The sequence below is a fragment of the Neovison vison genome, chromosome 3 (genome assembly GCF_020171115.1).
Source record: "Neovison vison isolate M4711 chromosome 3, ASM_NN_V1, whole genome shotgun sequence".
Classification (NCBI taxonomy): domain Eukaryota; kingdom Metazoa; phylum Chordata; class Mammalia; order Carnivora; family Mustelidae; genus Neogale; species Neogale vison.
The window spans coordinates 56,384,360-56,405,987 of NC_058093.1; the positions used below are offsets into that span (position 1 = coordinate 56,384,360).

Consider the following 21,628-nt stretch of genomic DNA (forward strand, 5'->3'; position numbering starts at 1 on the left):
ATTGATACCAGTCAATCTAAAAAAATAACAAAACGAAAGAGGGATGCATGATTGACATCCTTGTAGAGAAGTCTCTGCACACAACCCCGCTTCCTTTCTTAGCGTGAATGCTTACGGTTACAAAGGCTGGGGCAAAGACATTGTCTTTGTTTTCTAGTTGTCTCTTCAGCAAGCCTACAGATGTCTTGAAACAAAAATCTTGACCTCCTTGTCATTTCTGTCACATTGTAGGTGCACCATATATACTTGATGGAGGGATAGTTAGAAAGAAAAAGGATTGCCCTGAACTTCATCCTCTCCCCTTCCTCTGGCAAAAGAAAATGGGAGTTTCCCTCAGCTGTCTACCTTGCTTTCTGAGATAAAGGGACCAAGAAGAAAGTTTTCTTTGAAGAGAAAGCTTGCCAAGGAGATGTGGGTTCCCACAAAGCTGGGTGACGAGCCCTGTTGCTGCTCAGCAATGCCCTTAAGGGGCCCCGCCCCCTGCCCATATAAAGCCAGGCTGCACAGGGCGGCAGCAGCTGGCACGCAGCCTCCAGCCTCCGGAGCACCGTCCTGGCCTTGGCACTGGCACTGGCACAAGCTATGGCAAATGAAGTGCAAGTCCTGCTCTCCCCGCTGAAAGGGGGGCATCCTCCTGCAGGTAGGCTACCCACCTGCCCTCTGCCGTCCTGCAGAGCGCACCGGTCTCCCTGCTGCTCCTCTTTCCACCAGTGCCTGCAACAGGGGCTCCCCAACAGAGCCGAGGTTCTCAGCGTTCCCTTGTCACATTAATGTCACACGACCTCATTGCCTCCTACATCTTGGAACTCTCCGGGCTTATGTATACACCACCTGAGGATTGGTCAAGCCCCAGTTGAATTAAAACCTCATTAGAAATGAAGGGATAAGGGATTCAGAGCTTGTGAAAGGGGAGAGCTAAGGTTGGACCTTCTCTCCTGGGCTGTAGGTAAGCAGCGAGGCATCCACAGGAAGGCAATTTACTGCCATGGCAACCTTCTTCTCAAGAGGAGCCAGCTCTAAGTCTCAGTCGCCCCAAGATGACTGTGCATCCTCTGACTTCAGACCCAGGGAAACCAGCTTCCACACAGAGGACAGCAACTTTATTTTTCTCTCTCTTCTCAGGCTTTGGGGTTTGGCATTATTATCCAGAATGTAGTTTGCTTTGTCATCAAGCTGAGGAGCACTTTTTAATACAGACCCAAGCACTGGAGGGGGCTGACTGGGGAAAGTAGCAAAGTATTTGGCAAAGTAGCCATAGTTTTCTCTCACTCTTTATTTTTCTTTTTCTTAACGTAGACTCTCTGTAATATGAAAGTTAGCTTTATTGTACTTACTGTTCATATAGCTTGGCTGAGGTGAGCAGGTCTATTTTTAGCTAGCTTTATGTTCTTTCAACTGTCTTCCTTCTTTTTTTCCTTAAGAAACATCTCAAAATCTTGACCGCTTTGTTCTTGCCTTTCTCCATTGACAAAATTTATTGGCATAATGCTTTGGCACCTCTAAGCCAAGGTTTTTTCAGTTATCTTTGCTGTAGGGGATGCTGGCGGGAATCACCTTCAGAAAGCTTTGAAAAGGGACACGGAGGTTCGATAGCTTTGTGGCGGACCGCTCACCTGAAAGAGTCTGAATTTTACTACTAATTCTGAGCTTTAAGTTCTAGGCACTGTGCCCCAGTTTCCTGTGGCAGACTCCTGACCTTTTATACTTTGGCAATAGTTAACATTATCTGTATTTAAAGTTAATGATGCTGGGGCGTCTGGGTGGCTCAGTCAGTTGAGTGTCAACACTCTTGATTTCGGCTCAGGTCATGATTTCAGGGTTGTGAGATCAAGCCCCATATCAAGCTCGGACGGAACTGGGTATGGAGCCTGCTTGGGCTGCTCTCTCCCTCTGCCCCTCCCCACCTCTCTTAAAATAAATAAACAAAACAAAATAAACAAAACAGAGTTGATGCTAACTAATGGTCAGGAACTATACATGCAAATTATTAGAAGAGACATTCATTACAGAGAGAGGAAAAAAAAAGAATACATTCTTTTCCCACCTCTTCCACCCCCATCCTTCACGAAACGGAGAAGCTAAAACCTGATTCACTAAATTACATTTATGCACAAAGAACATGAGATAAACTTAACCAAATGAAAGTTTGAATGAAACCACTAGGAACTTTCTGTTCCATTGCTAATGATTGCTAATTACTCTGTGTACATAGCACACCATGACTCCATCAAGCATGTCACAATGCCCCTGGCATGACAATTAATTATTATGAACTGTGACACTACAGATAAGAGGTTTGGGGTAATTAGGATGGAGATGAAGGCAGACTTTTGCCTCCCCACGGAGAGCAAGTGAACAAAGAAACCTCATCCTTCAGCTTGTCTTGCTACATATTTTAAGTCTGAACCAGTTTGCTGTGGTGCAAAATATTATTTTTTTTTTTTTTAAAGATTTTTTTATTTTATTTATTTGAGAGAGAGAGAGACAGTGAGAGAGAGCACGAGCGAGGAGAAGGTCAGAGAGCGAGGCAGACTCCCCTATGGAGCTGGGAGCCTGATGTGGGACTCGATCCCGGGACTCCAGGATCACGCCCTGAGCTGAAGGCAGTCGTCCAACCAACTGCGCCACCCAGGCGTCCCGGTGCAAAATATTATTGATGGAATAATAATTCATTGCCAAAACGCCACTAAATCTTCACCTGATTTTTATAAGCAAAATAGAGATCCCTGAAGTGGGCAGCAGGTACGATGTGGCGGGAAGGGGCTGATACTACCTTTGGAATTGGGCAGAATCTCGGCTTACCCCCTGCCTTCATTCCATGTCCCTGGCCACAGAATCCTCATCTTTTTTTTTTTTTTTTAAAGATTTTATTTATTTATTTGACAGAGATCACAGGTAGGCAGAAAGGCAGGCAGAGAGAGAGGGAGAGACAGGTTCCCACTGAGCAGAGAGCCTGATGCAGGGCTCAATCCCAGGACCCTGGGATCATGACCTGAGCTGAAGGCAGAGGCTTTAACCCACTGAGCCACCCAGGTGCCCCAGAATCCTCCTCTTTAAAGCAGCAGCTAATAAACAGCATCGATACTTTTAGATTGTTATGATAATTAAAGGAGAAAACCCATGTAAAGCAGCTGACACGTGAATGTTAGTCTCCTTAAAATGCAGGCCCTAGTGAAACACACCTCTGGCAGAAGGAATGATCTTTCCCGGTCGCTAGCAAGGGCTTCTGATGCTCACGGCTGTACAAGGCACGACCGCGGCAGTCAGAACAGAAGGGAACTGAAGGAAAGGGACAAGATAAATGTGCTTGCCTCCTCATAGTTGAAAATGAAACCTCTCAGAAATCAACCAGCTGTCACTCTTTCCCACCTCCGTGTGGAGTGCTTAGTCACGTTTCTTTTTTGTATATTAATGTAATAAACATCTCAGTTTGGTTAGCCCTGGTTATCAGTTTGTGCTGGGAAACAAGACTACATTAAGCTTGAGGTGGTCTAGGTGCTATTCAGCTTAGCTCTTTGGATTTGCTGCTTTTTTGTTTTGCCTTGCTTTCAGTTTTAGAGGAAACCCATCACGTGAATGGCCAAAAATCTGTGAGCGGAAGGTGATAGAAGGAAGTGAAGTACACAAGGAAATAGAAAGAGCAGGAGTTCCGAGGCTTTCTGTATTTCTTGCACGTTGTAACTGGGTTTAAGTCAAATGAATCAGAGCCTTCAGAGGGGTCACTTTGAAACCCCCAGAGAGAATCAGTTTTCTGGCTCACTAATGAGAGAGGGAAGTTTGGAGACCTGCGCAAGTGTGAATCTTATACAGAAAATGAGGGGGAAACCACAGCTACAAAAGGACCCGGATCATTTAAAATAGAATAAACACCACAAGCTTCCTTTTCTCAACTCCCGTCCGCTCAAGTCAGTGTATGGGGGTTGATCTGTGAGGCTCGTGGAGAGGTGGTGAGACGCAGCCCCCCAGACATCACGGGGACAGGGGTTTGGATGACTGAAGACCAGCTGCTTTCCTAGACACGGCCGCAGCCCTGCAGACCGGCAATGCACTGTCCTCGTTTCACAGAGGAGCAAACTAAATGTCAGCAAGGTCGAGGGACCAGCCCGAAGCCATGCAGCTAGTGTGGGCAGTGGGGCTGAGATCTGAAAATAAAGGGGGCCCCATGCTCCCCTGCTCTAGAGCCCTCTCTCTTTACTTCACCAACTTTTCCTGACTTTCCTTTTGGGTCTCGATTGACATCTTAAAATGGGCTGACAAACTGACTCTACATGCAAAGTGAATGTTTTATGCACATCTCAACTTTTAGTTAAAATCTTCAAATATAACAGCTCAGGGACAAGGCAGCGTGTGCACAAACCTTTGTGTTATTCAGCCTTTTCCCGTCCATTTTCCACTGATTCGTGAAAGAGAAAAGCTTCTTTTGCAGACAGATGTGTCTTTCTTTATCTTGACTCTCCTCTACCAGAAATGTTGTCTGGAAGATCTTAACTGGAAGATTATCATATAGCATCCTAAACTCAAGTGCCTGTTTTTGCAAAGTTATAAACTACAAAAGCAGCCAGAAGAGTATAATGCTCGCTCAGCAAAGGTTCATTTTCCCCACATAAATTTAGATTTTCTAATGAAATTATCCAGAAGAGCATCTCTCTCTTTAACATTTTTAAAATCTCTAGTTCATTTTACATAAAGTCTTATCTTATGTATTTGTACTCAACTATTAAAATGTTAAAATCAGTTCATATTTTACCTTGCACAATTCTGATTGGTCCTTCTATAGAAGTTCAAAAGGCATTATAGTCCCAAACATGGAATTGTGTAAATGACTACAGCTTTAAGTAAGCTAAGTTAGATACAGTGAAACTTTGAAGAGTTCTCATGAGTTGGACCTACCTGGTCTATCGAACATGGGCAGTATCTGATTGTGTCAGATTGTAAATATTTATTTACAGTGGTTTATCTCAGTTCTGGGAGACCAGTGTGACTAGTGTTCCCAGCAGAGCTTTGATGATGACCCTCCCATAAACCGGTTCCATCTGGTTCAGTCACCCCAAGTAGTGTGAGGAGCCTTAATCTATATCTTAGTATGTCCATGTAGAGTATGGGGATATTATTTTCTGTGTCTTTCTGCTGTATGTGGCTGACCAAGCAAATTACCTACCAGAACAAGTTTGATACAAGAACTGTGCTCTGGAAATCCAAGGTGTGTGTGGTTTACTTATGTCTCCTAAATCACTGAGTTAGAGCATACAGCCCCATCAGAGAGAGGATTCAAAGTCTTCTGGATGAAAGTAGGAATCTTCTGGGAGGATTTTTAATTTCCCCTCAAATCTCTCTGTCTTATTATTCTTAAGAATACATTCTTCAATTTCTTCTGGCATTTACTTCTCTGTTAAGTGCCTTATATTCTTTCCAAAGGGAGGAAAGTGATTTTATTTTGGAGGCAAAGACTTAATGATAAAGATCACCTACTTCAACTTCCATCAAATTCCCTCACGTCCTCCTAAGATGTTCACGGCAGGACCACTTCTTGAACACACTGAGAGCCAAGGGACTTACTGTAGTCCTAGGCACCTACTTCCCCTTGAATAATACAAACTAGCCAGGCTAGGAGCCAGGCTCTACCTTTCTGGAACATTTATACTTTGGTCTTCAGTCTCTCCTCTGGAACAACATCAAGTAAATACAAATAATAACAAGTACCATAAACCAGGTGCTCCTGTCACCTCTATTGTCTAGAGTAACCTGAACAATTATTCTTATTGAAGGATGCAGAAACTGAGTCTTAGGGGAATTTAAGTGTCTTGCTCAAGGTCCCAGAGCTCAGTAGGGGTAGAACTATCTGACCCTACATGAAATTTCCTCATCAGCATGAGTGCCTGGGTGGTTCAGCTGGTTAAGCATTTGACTCTTTTTTTTTTTTTTTTAAAGATTTTATTTATTTATTTGATAGACAGAGATCACAAGTAGGCAGAGAGACAGGCAGAGAGAGAGAGAGATGTGGGGAAGCAGGCTCACTGCTGAACAGAGAGCCCGATGTGGGGCTTGATCCCAGGACCCTGGGATCATGACCTGAGCCAAAGGCAGAGGCTTTAACCCGCTGAGCCACCCAGGCGCCCCTGCATTTGACTATTGATCGCAGTTCAGGTCTTAATCTCAGGGTCTTGATCTCAGGGTGGTGAGTTTGAACCCTATGTTGGGCCCCACACCTGGAATCTACATTAAAAAAAAAAAAAAATTCCTTACCAGAAAACCATTCCTTCTCCACATGATAGCCCCTCAGATCTTTGGAGATGCCACCTACATTCTCTTGAGTCTATCTTCTTCAGAAGTGACGTTTCCATCTCCCTAGTTCCTCCTGTGATGTGGCTCCCTTCCCCACACTGGCCCATCTCCTCTTGACTTGTCTAGGTTGTCAAGGTTTTTGCAAATCAGTAGCACAGAACTCAACATTCCAAAGGGCATCTCATTTTTGACTATTGCTTATTTTAACTATTAACAAGTTTGTTTCTATAGTTGGTGATAATAATCAGTCTAGGTAGAATAAATACATAGAGGGGCGCCTGGGTGGCTCAGTGGGTTAAGCCTCTGCCTTTGGCTCAGGTCATGATCTCAGGGTCCTGGGATCGAGCCCTGCATCGGGCTCTCTGCTCAGCAGCGAGCCTGCTTCCTCCTCTCTCTCTGCCTGTCTCTCTGCCTCCTTGTGATCTCGTCTGCCAAATAAATAAACCAAATCTTAAAAATAAATAAATAAATACATAGAAACAACAGCATCAGGGAATACACAAGGAATGTTAATAAGAAAATAATTACAGCACTCCATATTTCAAAAGCACTTGTCACAGGGAGAAAGAAAAACACAGTTGGGAGGGGTACTGACGGCCCAACCTCTAGACCGCCTGTTTGGCTCCTCTCAGCACAAGAGTCAGGGGCTGTGAGCACCAGCCCCTGCACACAGAGGCACTCCCTCCTCCGTCTTCCTGGGAAAGCCATCCCTTGGTTTATTTCACATCTACATTCCATGGCTGTTCAGAAGATGTTTTCTCATCATTTGATTTCTGTTGCTGATTACTCTGCATGCCTTTTTCTCATATAATATGTGTCTCTTTCTGGGTATGCATGAATTTAAAACAGACCATGTGTAAAAATAGCATTCTTTTCCTAGACTGACTCTAATACTGCAAAATTCTCATGAGAAGCTTTTATAGTCAATGAAAAAACAACGTGGTGATTCAAAATGACCAAGTGGAGTTTATTCCATGAATGCAAGAATGGTTTGATAATAAGACAACCATTAATCTATCTTTATAGATTGATATCTGTTAATATAAGTAACCACACGAAGGATAAAAATCATGGATCATATGCATGAATGCTAAAAAGGCATTTGTAATTTTCAAGCCCAACGAAATAGTAATAGAAGAACATTTCCCTAATGTATTACATATACATATATATTTTGTGTATATGTGTGTGTATCCACCTAAGTACACATCATATGTAATGAAAAAATTAAAAACCGTCCCTTAAAACTTACTATAATGAAGACGTCAACCATCATGACTATTTAACATTATTCTACAGGAAGTAGTACTATAATTCTTTAAAGGTTATATAATGTTTTTTACCTGAAAAACCCAAGGGAATCAACAACAACAACAACAAAAAAACCATTCTAAACAGTAAGAACTCAATAAGGTCTGGGTATAAAGTCAGTGATATAAGAACACAATCTGTCAGAGTTATAATTGAAGAATTGACCCCATTTGCAATAGCAACAACCAAGGTAAAATGCTTAAGGAATAAACTTGACAATAAATGTGTAAGATTTATGCAAACCAGTTACTGAGGGACCCCAAAGAAGATGAGAACAATGGAAATGCATACCATGTTCTTGAATAGAGTCTTCAGAAATATAAACACATGAATTTTCCCTTTAAAAAAAATCTTTAAATTTAAAGCAAGACCATTAAAAAAAACGGACCAAAAAATTGAACAGCTCATAAAGAGAAAATAGAAATGGCTTCTAAAACACAGAAATAAGCTCAACCTTTAGTAAAATAGAAGAAATGCAAATTAAAACACATTATCTTTCTTTTTTAACTTCCTGGTCGACAAAACCAAATATTTCCCAGCTCCCATTGTTGTTAAAGTAGGAGGAAAAAAATCACTGTCATCCTCGTTCCTGAGGCTGTAACTGACTGGTACAGCCTCTGGGAAAGGTGATTTGGCAAGTTTTAACAAAATTTTAAATGCACATACCTTTCAGAACTAACAAGATCACTTGTAGGAATTTATCCCACGGGTATACTTGCAACTTGTGCAAAATTATGCGTATAAAAGGATATTTGTTGCAGCATTGTTTGTGACATCAGTGAATTAGAAACATCTGAAATGTCTAACATTTGGGAATTGGTTAAGTAAATACAGGACGTTCACATAATGAAAATTTAAAGCAGATGTTAAAAAGAACGACACATTTCTCTATATATAGATAGATAGGGAATTTACTCCAGAATGTATGACTGAATGAAAAATATAAATAAACAAGATGTAGAACAAGGTGTATCTTATGCTGCCATTTAAACAAGAGTAATATGTGCAGTATCTGGGGATGAACATAGGACTTGTCTACCATTAGCAGTATCTAGGAGATGAACTAGGGGCTGGAAATAATGGTGGGAGAGAGACTGCAGACTCTTTCACACTTTTTGAATTATGGGCCTTATGCATATTTCACAAAATCAGCAATATATGTAATAATTTTTAAAGAACAGTGATAAAGTCAAATTTCTAAGTGCATTGAGAAATAGAATAGGTTTTCCTTACTTTTCATTTTATTGGACCAAGCTTTGGAATTTGCCAGTTTGACATTTCCATAAAAAGAATTAACAGGTTCAAACAAATCAATGTCCATTTAGCTTTTTCTCATTTGAGCTTGTCAGATTTTAGATGTGCAAATTTCCTGGGAACAGAAAGAAGTATTTGCTTTGACTTGCAGTCTGAAATGGGTTGTTCCTTTTCAAAAGTTGATTTCATCTGACATTGTTAAACACTTGAATTGCTGTTAGGTCATCTGTAGCCTAATTAACACTAATTGATCTCCTGAATGGCAGGATTTTTAATGTAGTTTAATTACTCATTAGAACATCTGAGCTTGGCCAATGTCCGGAGGTTTGGGGTCTGGGATGGAAGGTGGGGTTCCGGTGGGATCAGAGGCATCGCTCTTGAATTAAATGGCTGTTACCATCACATGCCCTGACTTTTGGCTCATCTCTCAGAATCTGTGCTTTTGAATGCTTTAGTTGAAAAGAAAAAAAAAGTGCAAGCCTTGCACAAACTTTAATCTTGTGGGAAAACAAGAGGGTCACATTGTAATTGTCTGTGGCTATCATAAAAAGCATAGTTGGTTTGATAACAAGAAAAAAATGCTTTTCAGTGAAATGCCTAAGGGAGTATGTTGCTATTCTCCTCCCCAAACCAAAAGTGTAAACCTCTGCTACTTTTCTTAGCCTCAGTTCCTGCTCTCTGAACATAAACAAGCAGATCTCAGCCCTTCTCCGCTTTCCCACCTTGTCTGCCTAACACAGTATTTTTTCTTCTATTCAGTTCAAGGTAACGTTTTATTGTGTTGTTTTAGATAAAAGTTTAGATCTTCAAAAAGTAAGTTCTAAAATTCTTTTCAAATCTAAATTCATGCCTTGAATAAGAAAAGCAAGCCTACTGTTTTTATTCTAATCACAACTCCGGTGTTGATGCTTGTTTGCTTATTTGTTTTGTTTTTGTTTGTTTGTTTGTTTGTTTGATGCTTGTTTGTTTATAGTAAAGGCTGGAGGAATGCGAATTTCCAAAAAACAAGAAATTGGTGTCCTGGAGAGACATACCAAAAAAACAGGATTAGAGAAAACAAGGTAGGGATTACTGAATTTCTTCTCCTTCATCACCTCAAGGAGTTTTAAGTGACTGCTTCCAGAAGTCAGAGGCCTCCCTGAATTTTACGATAAACCAAGGCTCCCCAGGTCTTTACTGAACAGGGTTAGAGCCAGCCAGTTGAGGAGTGGGGACAGGGGCTAAAGAAAGGCACATTCAGGGATGCCTGGGTGGCTCAGTTGGTTAAGCAGCTGCCTTCGGCTCGGGTCATGATCCCAGCGTCCTGGGATGGAGTCCCACATCGGGCTCCTTGCTCCGCAGGGTGCCTGCTTCTCCCTCTGACTCTGCCTGCCTCTCTGTCTGCCTGTGCTCACTCTCGCTTGCGCTCTCTCTCTCTCTCTCTGACAAATAAATAAATAAATAAAATCTTAAAAGAAAAAGAAAGGCACATTCAGGTGAAAGGTTACTACCTTCTAGAAAACTCTCTCTGGGCCCACTCATTACCCACATCCTCCTCCTCTCTGCAGCCGGCCCAGCTCCTTTGTACTTACAAAGCACAATCCTGAGTGCATCCAAACCTGACTCATGTTCCTTGATCCTATTTTCAAATTAGCCTTTAAAATAATGTCCCTAGGCTGGCCCTGTTTTCATAGTATGCTTTCTGCTATAGCAAATCTTCTGAATTAAAAATAAATGGGTTTTGGGGGGGGTGTGTGTGTTTTAAATCCATCACTTAATTATTTAGAAAATAATGGCCGCGATATTCGGCATAGCCAGAAGGCATAGAGATACTGAAGTTGGTCTCTCTCTGCTCCTTCTGCTGTGACCTTGACAAAAGGCACAGCTCATCAGAGAGCTGTGGGCTGTGGAGGTGCGCAAATGGCCCAAGCACGGGACTGTGGTTAAGGAAAATGACTGTGTTGAAAAAGAAAGAAACGTGCAAAACTCCAAGGAGGTGATGGGGACACTTCAGAGACAATTTATTTCAACATGGTTTCCACAGATGAGTTGAAGAGTGATTCAAACGGAGTGAGTTAGAGGACGTTCAGGGATACGTAGGGATGTGTAACAGTAGTCTCAGAAGGGAATGCAGAGGGAAATAGACTGTGGAATTTCTCTGGCTCTTTCATACAAAATTATTTTGAAATCATTTTTAAAGTTTTCTTCCCAGTTTCTGGGAAGAGAATTTTCTGAGGATTTGTTCCACTTTTAAAATGAAATGCGCATTGGCCCCATTACCAGTTATGTTTTTTGTTTCTTCTGATATCAAAAATAATTGCCACACAATGAAAGCCAAGGCTGTAAATCCTCAGCGGCTGACCGAGCTCTAGGACAATTCTTAGAACAGAGAAAGCCCTTGAAACGACACCAGACTGTTGTTGAACTGCAGGCTGGTTTGATTCTGTCACTAAAACCTGATCAAGCATAAGCCGACCATAAGCATCATGGTGACCCTGGTTATCATGCCTGGGTCAGAGACACGGGAACTAAAAGTCATGGCTTGAAAATGACATCCAGTTGGCAGCCAGTAGACGAGGAATTTGTTCCTCTGCACCTCAGGAAATGGGGACTCAACTATGAATTCTGGCATCAGCCGAACATTAAGGGAAGAGCTGACCAGAGAGTAACAAAGTGGAGATTAGAACCCTCTTTAAAAATTCAGGTGTTGTCTTATAGTCATTCAAAAATGAGGATGGGGGGAGGGGTGGCACCTGGGTGGCTCAGTCGGTTAGGCGACTGCCTTCAGCTCAGGCCATGATCCTGGAGTCCCAGGATGGAGTCCTGCATCGGGCTCCCTGCTCATCAGGGAGTCTGCTTCTCCCTCTACCCTCCTCCCCCTCTCATGCTCACTTTCTCTCTCTCTCTCTCCCAAATAACTCAATAAAATCTTTTTTAAAAATGAGAATGGGTCCACAGCAGAACATAAACAGCAGGAAATAGCTCCACCTCTCTATTGCCCTATTCACTAGCATCAGTTATAGGGGGCCTGATGTGTGTAGGATTTGGGGGCCACTTTAAAGTAATGAAACATCACAGATATGAAAGGGCTGGGCACTGGCCTGACCGTGAGGAGGAAGGAGCTGGTGCAGGGCGATGCCTTGAAGCTGGAGCTTCATTCCCTCCACCCTCAATCTCCCTCAGCCGCTGACATTCCTGTGCTTTGGGAGTGCGTGCAGGAAATATGAGGCCCTCATTTTCATGGACAAACATCCTTCCTTACATCTTCTTGGAGGATGGCTTTTGCAAAATGTATCAGAGAAAATAAATTTCTAAGTACCATCAATCTATGTCCATATCCTAATAACTTCCCCTCACCAATGCCAGCCATCCAAGAAAAAAAAAAGTACCAAATGCAAAGTTTCCATCAAAAGCTGTACAAGCAGGCTCAGCCCTGATGGACGCTCTCCTACAAAATAAATTGGCCTGAGAAAAAGAAGCCAGACGCAAAAAAGCCCATGCTGTATGATTCCTTTTATGAAATACAGAAACAGTCAAAACTAATCTGCAGGGCTCTAAGTCAGGGGAGTGGTTATCCCTGGGGTCAGCCGGTTTGGCTAGTTGTGAAGAGTCACCAAGCTATATACGCCCATGGAAAGATGAAATAAAAATACACCAGTAATACTAACTTGGCCTACAAAAATTTTCACAGCACACGGACACACAAAAGCAGAATCCTTTTTTCTTCTGGATACTGCCAAGCAGAATAAAAGCTTAAAGGCCAAGTAGACAGTCGCTGTATCAATCATTTAACCTCCTTAGTAGGAAAATTTTGGGGTCCTATGTGAAATTTTGTTTCATCTTTACAGTGCCATTGCAAGCGTTGCCAAACTCCAGGCCATGGATGCTCTGAATGACACGCTGGAGAAGGTGAGGCGGGGTGTTGGGTGAGGCCCCTCACGGATGCTCCCGGTCAGGATTTATCCAACAGTCAGGTTGGATGAGAGAACAAAGCTGAGCGCTGAGCTTTTATCCAACTCAGACATTTGTCGTTCTTGGGGAGGACTGCACTCTCAGTCCAAGGAACACAAAGAGGTTTTGGTGAGAAGACCTGTTTCTCCCAAGTTCCTAGTGTCTGTTTAATAAATCATGTCAAAAATAAGACAGAAAGCAAAGGCAAAAATCATGACACCGAAGTGGCAGAGTTGTACTGTGCCATCCCGCATATTTCTCAGAATCATCAGCATGTTTTTATAAAAAGGCAGCCTGTGGATTGGGACTTGAGCAGTGCGGAACCTTGCTACCTACCACTTCCTACCCACAAGGCAATATTTGATATGAGGTAAAAGTGAGTGGCAGACGGTTGCACAGGTTCGGGCTGGAGGAACGCTCAGCACTGGCTAGGTTTATCCAGGAAAATCTGTTCGTGTGGGTGGTTGGCCGTTGCTAAATTTATTCTATATCTTGTATTTCTTCTTCTTCTTCTTCTTCTATTTCTTTTTTTTTTTTTTTTAAAGATTTTATTTATTTGACAGAGAGAAATCACAAGTAGGCAGAGAGGCAGGCAGAGAGAGAGGAGGAAGCAGGCCCTGCTGAGCAGAGAGCCCGATGCGGGGCTTGATCCCAGGACCCTGAGATCATGACCTGAGCCGAAGGCAGAGGCTTTAACCCACTGAGCCACTGAGGCACCCCTCTTGTATTTCTTCTAAGTAGCTTCAGAAACTTGGAAAACTCTTACCAGATTAACAGTGGTTTGGTTTTGGATTTACTAGTTTGTTTTTGAATTTTGTAGGTAAACTAAGTGAAGGTCCTTATTCTACCCCTCTGGGGCAGATAATTTGCATTGAAAGCAAGGAATAACCACTCTGCTGCTCTCCTGTTAATGGAAGGGACAGGACTGTGCATAATTTATAGAAGGAAGACTGTCACTGCCAAAATCAGGGCTCTGGAAAAGATGGGAGCAAAAGCTGAGCAGCTAGACCTCTAGGGGCCTCCATTTGGTAGCGGCTTCTCTACTTTATTGGTATGACCTTGAGCAAATTACTCATACTGTGCCTTAGATAAATTATTTGTAACTTGGAGATAAGGAAGGGCGCCTGGGTGGCTCAGTTGATTGAGTGTCTGACTCTTGATCTCTGCTCAAGTGTTGATCTCAGAGGCTTGATCTCAGGGTCACAAATCCAATCCCTGTGTTGGGCTCCATGCTGGGCATGGAGTCTACAAAAAAAAAAAAAAAAAAAAAAGTGGTGATAAGGAAGAGTATATCCTTCACAGGGTTGTTGTGTGGAATGAGTTTTTACGTGTGATGCTTTTAAAACCATGCCTGGCACAGTGTAACCTGTTTGCACTCGGGTTAGTAGTACTGGTTCTATGACAGCAAAATAAATAGATGTGTCTGAAGTCCACGGGATGTATCAAGGCAGATGGTACTAAGCAGATTTTTTTTTTTTTTTAAAGTCATCTCCATGCCCAACATCAGCTGAAACTCACAACCTCGAAATTAAGAGTGGCATGCTTTACTGGCCGAGCCAGCCAGGTGTCCTGGTACAAGGCGAGATCTTGATTATAGGCTACAGCTACAAAGCCTTCTAATGTGAGGGGCTTGGTTCTCCCACAAATAGATTTGAGGTGATGTCATAAACAGCCCTCTGCTTCCCTGGCTTTAGAAGAGGGGCTGGGATGAATGTGCCAGAGCAACACAGGCTGCTGGCTTCTGCATCCCACGTCCTCTTGCACCTGCCCACAAAACGCCTCTTCCTCGGGGGCCACGGACTGGGTGCACTCGTAAATGGAACTGGAGGGACTGGACACAATCCTCTAGAATATATGTTAACCCAGGTGCCTGGGTGGCTCGGTGGGTTAAGCCGCTGCCTTCGGCTCAGGTCATGATCTCAGGGTCCTGGGATCGAGTCCCGCATCGGTCTCCCTGCTCAGCGGGGAGCCTGCTTCCCTTCCTCCTCTCTCTGCCTGCCTCTCTGCCTACTTGTGATCTCTCTCTGTCAAATAAATAAATAAAATCTTTTAAAAAAAAAAAGATTAGAATATATGTTAACCCAAAATAAAATGTTTAAAGGGAGTGGTCAGTAGAAGTTGATTATGCTATACATTTTTTTAAAAGATTTTATTTATTTATTTGACAGTGAGATACACAGTGAGAAAGGGAAAACAAGCAAAGAGAGAGGAGAAGGAGAAGCAGGCCTCTTGCCGAGCAGGGAGCCCGAGGCAGGGCTCGATCCTGGGACACTGGGATCATGACCTGAGCCAAAGGCAGACGCTTAATAGCTGAGCCACCCAGGCACCACTATGCTATATATGAGTTATGGTGCCAGAGTTTATATTGTTTTTGATAGACATATATGCTTATGTCTTGACATAGAGTAGTTCTTTCCCTTTCAGTTAAAAATATCACTTCCTTATTTCACAGATTAAAAGAAAAATCAACAACAATAACAACAAGTTGTATTTGTAAACCACAGGAAAACATTGAGATGGTGTGTTGTTACAAATATTTTTAACAGCAACTGTACCTATTTAAAAAAAGAAAAACACCATTTTAACTCTTAGTTCAATGTTTACTGCTGTAGGGTTGTGGCTAAGAGTACAGAGTTCGTTTACTGGTTAAAACAGGGCTGACATCAGACATCAGATGTGTCTCCTGATGGCTCTGCCACTCAGATTTCCTCCCTTTCCTATGCCTCTGGTTCCTCATCTGTAAATGGGAATGTGGTTAATAGGATCCAGTTCACAGAAATGTTGTGAGAATAAAATGACCTTATGTAATAGACACAAAGTACTTAGCAGAGCCAAGTGCAGTTCGCCCTCATAAATGTTAGCTTCTATTCCTGGGCAAGCATGGTACAGGACCTCACTTGGAATCCAGGCAAAGGATAAAAGGCCAGCAACAAAATCAAGTCCCAAGATCACCATATATGAATATCTTGAGTATGGTAATTGGTGGGATCCATGTGTTTTCTTACCACTAAAAAATTCCTCTGGAGTCTGTAGTTCAACCTGAAGCATAATAAGTTTTTTTTTATAAGAGAGAGGGAGAGAACAGAAAAGGTGAGAGGCAAGGAGGGACGTACAGAAGGAAAGAGAATCTTAAGCCCGTACTATGCTAGGGCTCTGTCTCTTGACCCTGAAATCAAGAATCCAAGGCTTAACCCACTGGGCCACCTAGGAGCCTCTTAAGATTTTATAGTAAATGTCAACTTGAGATGGAAAGACGTTTTAAAAATAGATCTGTTGAGATCTGTGGTTGTCAGGAGCTAGGGGTGAAAAGAGGGTTTAACCAAAAGGAGACAGGAGGAAATTTGAGGGTTGAGGGTTCTGCCTCTTAATTTTGGTCACAGACTGTATGTACTTATGAAAACTCATAGAACTGTACACTAAAGGGGTATATTTTACTGTAAATAAATTATATGTTAATTTTAAAATGAAAAATGCATAAACTATATACTGCCTCATACAAAAAAATTAAGATATATAAAAGATAGAGAAATGTAAGTATAGATATCTACTGATGATATTCACCAGCATTACCATTCCCCCACAATATCTTTGTCATGAAGACCTAACAATATATAATTGGCCAGAAGAAATACAGTAGCAGAAATGAGGGTCATATCCTCTGCATTTAGAAACATTCATGCCCTCAGCTAGAGTTATGTCTGGTCCCAAGAACCCATGTTAATTCTCATACCAATGCAAGAATTTAAGAGTCTAAGGCAGTGGGGCGCCTGGGTGGCTCAGTGGGTTAAGTGTCCGACTCTTGATTTCAGCTCAGGTCATGATCTCAGGGTTGTGAGATTGAGACTCACATCACCTCCACGCTGAGCATGGACCCCTCTTGGGAGTGTCTGTCTCCCTTTCCCTCTGCCCTGTCCTTCATGCACATGTTCATTCTGTCTCTTTCTCTCTCTAAAAAAAAAAAAAAAAGAGTCTAAGGCAGTAAGAGGACAGTCTTATTCATAGGATCTCATCAGCCACTTACACATGGCAAGACATTTCTATCCATATGTCACTCATCCCTGGATACAGTGCTTTAAAACCGACCTAGGGGCTGAGATGTGGGTGATTGAAAAACAATCCCCCAAAACCTGTAATTGTATGAATCTAGGTGGGAAGCAGCCTGAAATTTTCCCCTCCCACTACTTACCCCAAATCTTTTCTGCACACAGAACTCTCTCTCCCACTACCTTTCTCCTTGCCTCCTTCCCTCTCCAGATAGCCCTTCCTGCCTCTTCCAGCCCTCCTTAATGAGAAAACTCAGGTTGCCTGGTGACAGGCCATATAACCTGGTATTCCTGCAGAAAAGGCCTTAGGTAACCCCCAAATTCTCTCAGCTGAAAATCTGGAAGAACCGGTCTCAGACCAAGTTCCACCAACTCCTTCAAGGCTGTTTGACTCTTTAGAAGACATGTAGCTCCTCTGAGATTTATGGTCGTTCATTTAATCTTTTTTTTTTTTTTAAGGCAGAGAGTGGAAAGACAATGATACTGCCAAATATAATTCTGTAGACGGTTATGGAAATAAAATTTGGCAATCATTGTGAAGCTACTCTGAACATGAAAGTATCCAGTTGAAGCGTTAGTAACAGGGTCAGGTTATGGTACGGCGTGGGGTGGACTGTTGAAGCCTAGTTAAAGTTGGGGCCACTTTTCAAGTTGCCAAATGTGTCACCACTGCCAGAGTTAGTGAGATGTATGTGAAATGAGATCCTAAGGGAGCGGAAACTATCAAAGGCATCTGCAAATCTAAAAAGGTGTCTCTTGTTCTGTAGATGAACTTCACCATCACTGTAGGAGTAGCCTTGAATTTCATTGACTTAAGCTGAATGTTTTGTTTTAAGCATTTTGCTTAACGGGGTGTGGAAATCTAAGTGCTAACATTCAGGCTGGAAGTTAACACCCTGGAAAGATGAATAGAAGAACAGCCAGTCTGTGAATACTACCTAACTTCGGGCTCTAAAACAAAACCTGCCACTCATTTTCTTGCATCTAGAATTTCTTTCACAGCTCCGATCATAAAGACTTTTATTATGCTTCTTTTGCTTTTTTCTCGGAAACGAAAACTATAGATTCTGAGGTCACAGCTACCCAAGATGAAGGTAAATTCTGCATGTGGGAGTTTCTATTGATCTGCTTTTCAAGTTCAGTATGTTGCCCCTTATGTGATGGAGTCTCAGCAAGACCGAAATTCTTGTACACACACTGGCCTTGAGTTCTTTCCCTTATGGGGTTACCCAAGATTCTCTATCCTACTGAATCAGACAAGAAACACCTTTCTTTTTTACAAACACTGTCATTCTATAAAGACTAATGATGAAAAATCCAAAGCTTCCCCAAGGTTCAGATGCCAGACTGGCTGGAGGTGGGACTCTGGAAAGCTATTCTTATTTATTTCTGGTTCCCGCTAGAAAATACAATCATCCTATTGCCATTGATACAAAATCTACAGCAAAGATTTAGTCTATTTCGAGGTTAACCATTTTACTAACAGTTTCAATTCTGATAGAAGACTCTTTGTAGACTCTCCACCTGCAACCCGCAAGTCCTTCTACATGTTCTCCATTGAGGGACTGGAGCATATGAGAAAGAGAACTTGATTCTCTTGTTGGATATTCAAGAGTTGCCGGACAGCCCTGCTCGAGGCTCCTTAAGACCTGTATATTTGTAATTTAATAATTATGGGCAGTTTCCCTAAGGCTGTTACCTTTGCCAAAATTATTTCCATTTCTTTCTCAATCCTGTTGATTTTTTCCCCCCTTAAACTTTCCCAGATCAGTTCACAGATGGCCAACAGGCCCCAGGGACAGCCTCCCATTAATTCTGATCTGCAGCATTGCCCTCCTGAAAAGCAGTTGAGCAGAACTTTGAGGACCTCTGTTAAATGCCTTGGTAAAAATGTAGCCCCTAACCCTTGTGCATTACTGGTGGGAATGGAAAATCTTACAGCCACTATAAAAAAAAGCCACAATATGGCAGCTCCTCAAAAAATTAAACATAGAAATCTGTCATCCAGCAATTCTACTTCTGGGTATATACCCAAAAGAATAGAAAGCAGGGATTTGAACAGATGTTTATACACCAGTGTTTATAGCAACATTATTCACAATAGTCAAAAGATAGAAGCTACCAAAATGTCCATCATCATATCATCATCTCACATACACAAAATGTGGTATACACACAGTGGGATACTGGTCAGCCTTAAAAAGGAAGGGAATTCTGACACATATCACAACTGGGTAAGTCTTGAAACAAAAGAAGCCAGACACAAAAGGACACATCCCGCATGAGTCCACTTACACATGATACCTGGAGTAGTCAGCAGTCATAAGACAGAAGGTACAATGTGGTTGCCAGAGGCTGGAAGGTGGAAGGAGGGAGCGAGGAGTTGTTGTTTAAAGGATACAGAGCTTCAGTTTGATGTGATGTAGAAGTTCTGGAGATGAATGGCAGAGATGGTTGCACAACAGTGTCAATGCATTTAATGCCGCCAAGCTGTACGCTTGAAGGTGGGTGAAAGGGTAAATTTTGTCCTGCGGATTTTACCACAAATTTTTAAGAGATTAAAAAAAAAATTACAGCCTCTAAAGTGTGGAGATAAGCCTACAGACAGTCAGGTCATGAGTTGATGCCTCCCCTCCCCTGCCGTGGTCACTGTCACAGTGACTCTGTGGCTTTGTGTCTTCAGCGTCAACTTGTCATCTTGCCCTGTCTCACCTTGGCTACTTGCCCACATTTCTTTTATGTCAGAATTACTTGTTGTTTCCTTTCCCACCCCCTTCATCTTGTGCTTGACTTCATATAACCTGGCAGGCGTTCCTCCCACCTGTAATCTCTGGTATGTGGTTTAGAGCCAACCTGAAACAATCCATCTGTTTTAGTTGACACTGAAGACACCCAGTCTGGAAGAAAATTACTGAAGTCAGTGGCCTCTTAAGTTCCCTTTTGGTTCTAATGTTAAAACAAAACCAAAACACACTGCCCTTACCACACTCTAAAATACCTTGTGGCCCAATGGTAATTAATCTGGCAAAAAAAAAAAAAAAGTCACTCTCTCTTTTTTAGATTATAAAGCAACATTTATGACTAATACCTCGATTATGTTTCTTCCTTCCTGCTAGCACGCCCACAGAGACCATCCCAGGGTTTCATTTTGATATTACTTCTGCCTGCTCATGGTGAAAGAAAAATTGTAGAAAAATACTCACAGGCAAAGTAAAGAAGAAGATGGGGAATTGCTCATAATTCCTCAGAGATAAGCACTGTTAACACATCAGTGTATACTCCTCCGGGGTGTTTAATTGTTTAAGACCAAGAAGAAAGGACTTTCTGGAGTCAAATAGCACATGAAAGGGAATGCTGTGTGCCTAGAGCTCAGGGACATTTGAGAAGAGATAGAAGACACTAATGTTTTCCCTGGCTTAGAAGAGGCCAAACAAACCATAAACAATGTGATGCTTGGGGTCATATGTAGTTTATCTCCCCCTTTATTTAGCTTGAGTGTGAGGGCAAGGGCATGTAAGTTCTGCAGCGATGTTAATTTCCTCATGAGCTGAGGCATCCCTTCCTTGCTGGCTAAGGTGGGTGTCCTTAGGTATCTTTCTGTTGTATTGATCGGCTTAGAAACCAAGAACTGGAATGGACCCAAAAGGTCACTGGGTCCAAATTCTTCTCCTAGGAGAACTGCATGTGAATTGTTTACAGCACTGGGCACCTTTTCCATCTGAAGCTGTCCTTAGTGTGAATTCCATAAGGTTGCTCGGTTCCATATGAAATTCCTCTTACTGTCAAAAGTCTGTTTGTGTTCACTTGAGCCATCTTCACTTGTTCACTGGAGCCCTTTTCCTCACAGATATCTTCCGTGGGATGACTAATAAGAACTTTTGTTACCTGGAACTACTAATCACTCCTCAGCTTTCTTTTTATGAGGCTGTGGAGACTGAACCATAGGAAATTGCCAATATTGGACCATTTTTTACCTACAGAAACAGCCATTTCAAGCTTCAACATACTAACTGGCCCTAACTCTCCATGGCTTCTTTCAGAGATTCCTTATTTTTTATCTTTTTAAAATATTCCTCCCCAGTGGGATCTTCTCTGGTGTTCCCTACAGCCTCCTTAGAATATATAGTCTGTATATATATTGATCTATATATACTGATCTATATATGCACCAAAATACTTGTTAATCTTGGAGGACTGATGAGATATAATTAAGCGTTCCTACCTTTAAAAGTGTCACTTCAAAACATACATATAAATGCATATGTGTATCCTGTACATCATCTTGGGTATAATATAGTTGATAGTTTTCAAAATCAAGAACAAGCTAATAAGAGAAACGGGATGAATGCGTACATGTGTGAGCCCAGAACAGGAGGTAGTATGGGAAAAAGATGTATGAAAGAAGTAACCAGAACTGTGAAGTTGCCCTGACCAACCATATGGCCCTCTACAACTGTAATACTTCATGACCAAAGAGATCCAATGCGCTTATTTTTTCTTTCCTTCTCACCTTTAGCTCAGCCATAAATTTCCAGCAGTAATGCACATGGCACATCAAAAACCCAGACCCGCCCTGCAGAAGGTCACTCCACTGAAAAGGATCTACATTATTCAGCAGCCTCGAAAATGTTAAGCTGGAACGTAAAACACAGGCGTCTGGCCAACTGCCGCGAACATCTGACAGCTTAGGGAAAAGGACCAAAATGTTCCATAGGCCTAGTGCACTTGCTTGGTAAATAAAACAGCTTTTGTATCTTCTCTTTTGACTTTGGATAATAAAGCATCCAAATTTATAAATCCAGTGCCTT

The 21,628-nt window shown here is 42.1% G+C and overlaps 1 protein-coding gene across 1 annotated transcript; it reads left to right on the top strand.

The window, feature by feature from the left end:
• Window positions 1–520: 520 nt before the first annotated feature.
• On the top strand, window positions 521–21,613 carry DAPL1 (death associated protein like 1). The gene is made up of 4 exons (XM_044240921.1): window positions 521–640; window positions 9,821–9,908; window positions 12,675–12,735; window positions 21,337–21,613. Exons 1-4 carry the CDS (start codon window positions 583–585, stop codon window positions 21,451–21,453), a joined length of 324 nt encoding a protein of 107 aa, XP_044096856.1. The 5' UTR covers window positions 521–582; the 3' UTR covers window positions 21,454–21,613.
• Window positions 21,614–21,628: the final 15 nt, after the last annotated feature.

Excerpts from the sequence above, each read along its gene's own strand:
- DAPL1 (XM_044240921.1), top strand. The coding sequence starts at position 583 with ATGGCAAATGAAGTGCAAGTCCTGCTCTCCCCGCTGAAAGGGGGGCAT. Across the intron at positions 9,909-12,674 it reads ACAGGATTAGAGAAAACAAG|TGCCATTGCAAGCGTTGCCA; the intron begins GTAGGGATTACT and ends TCATCTTTACAG. Across the intron at positions 12,736-21,336 it reads TGAATGACACGCTGGAGAAG|CTCAGCCATAAATTTCCAGC; the intron begins GTGAGGCGGGGT and ends TCTCACCTTTAG.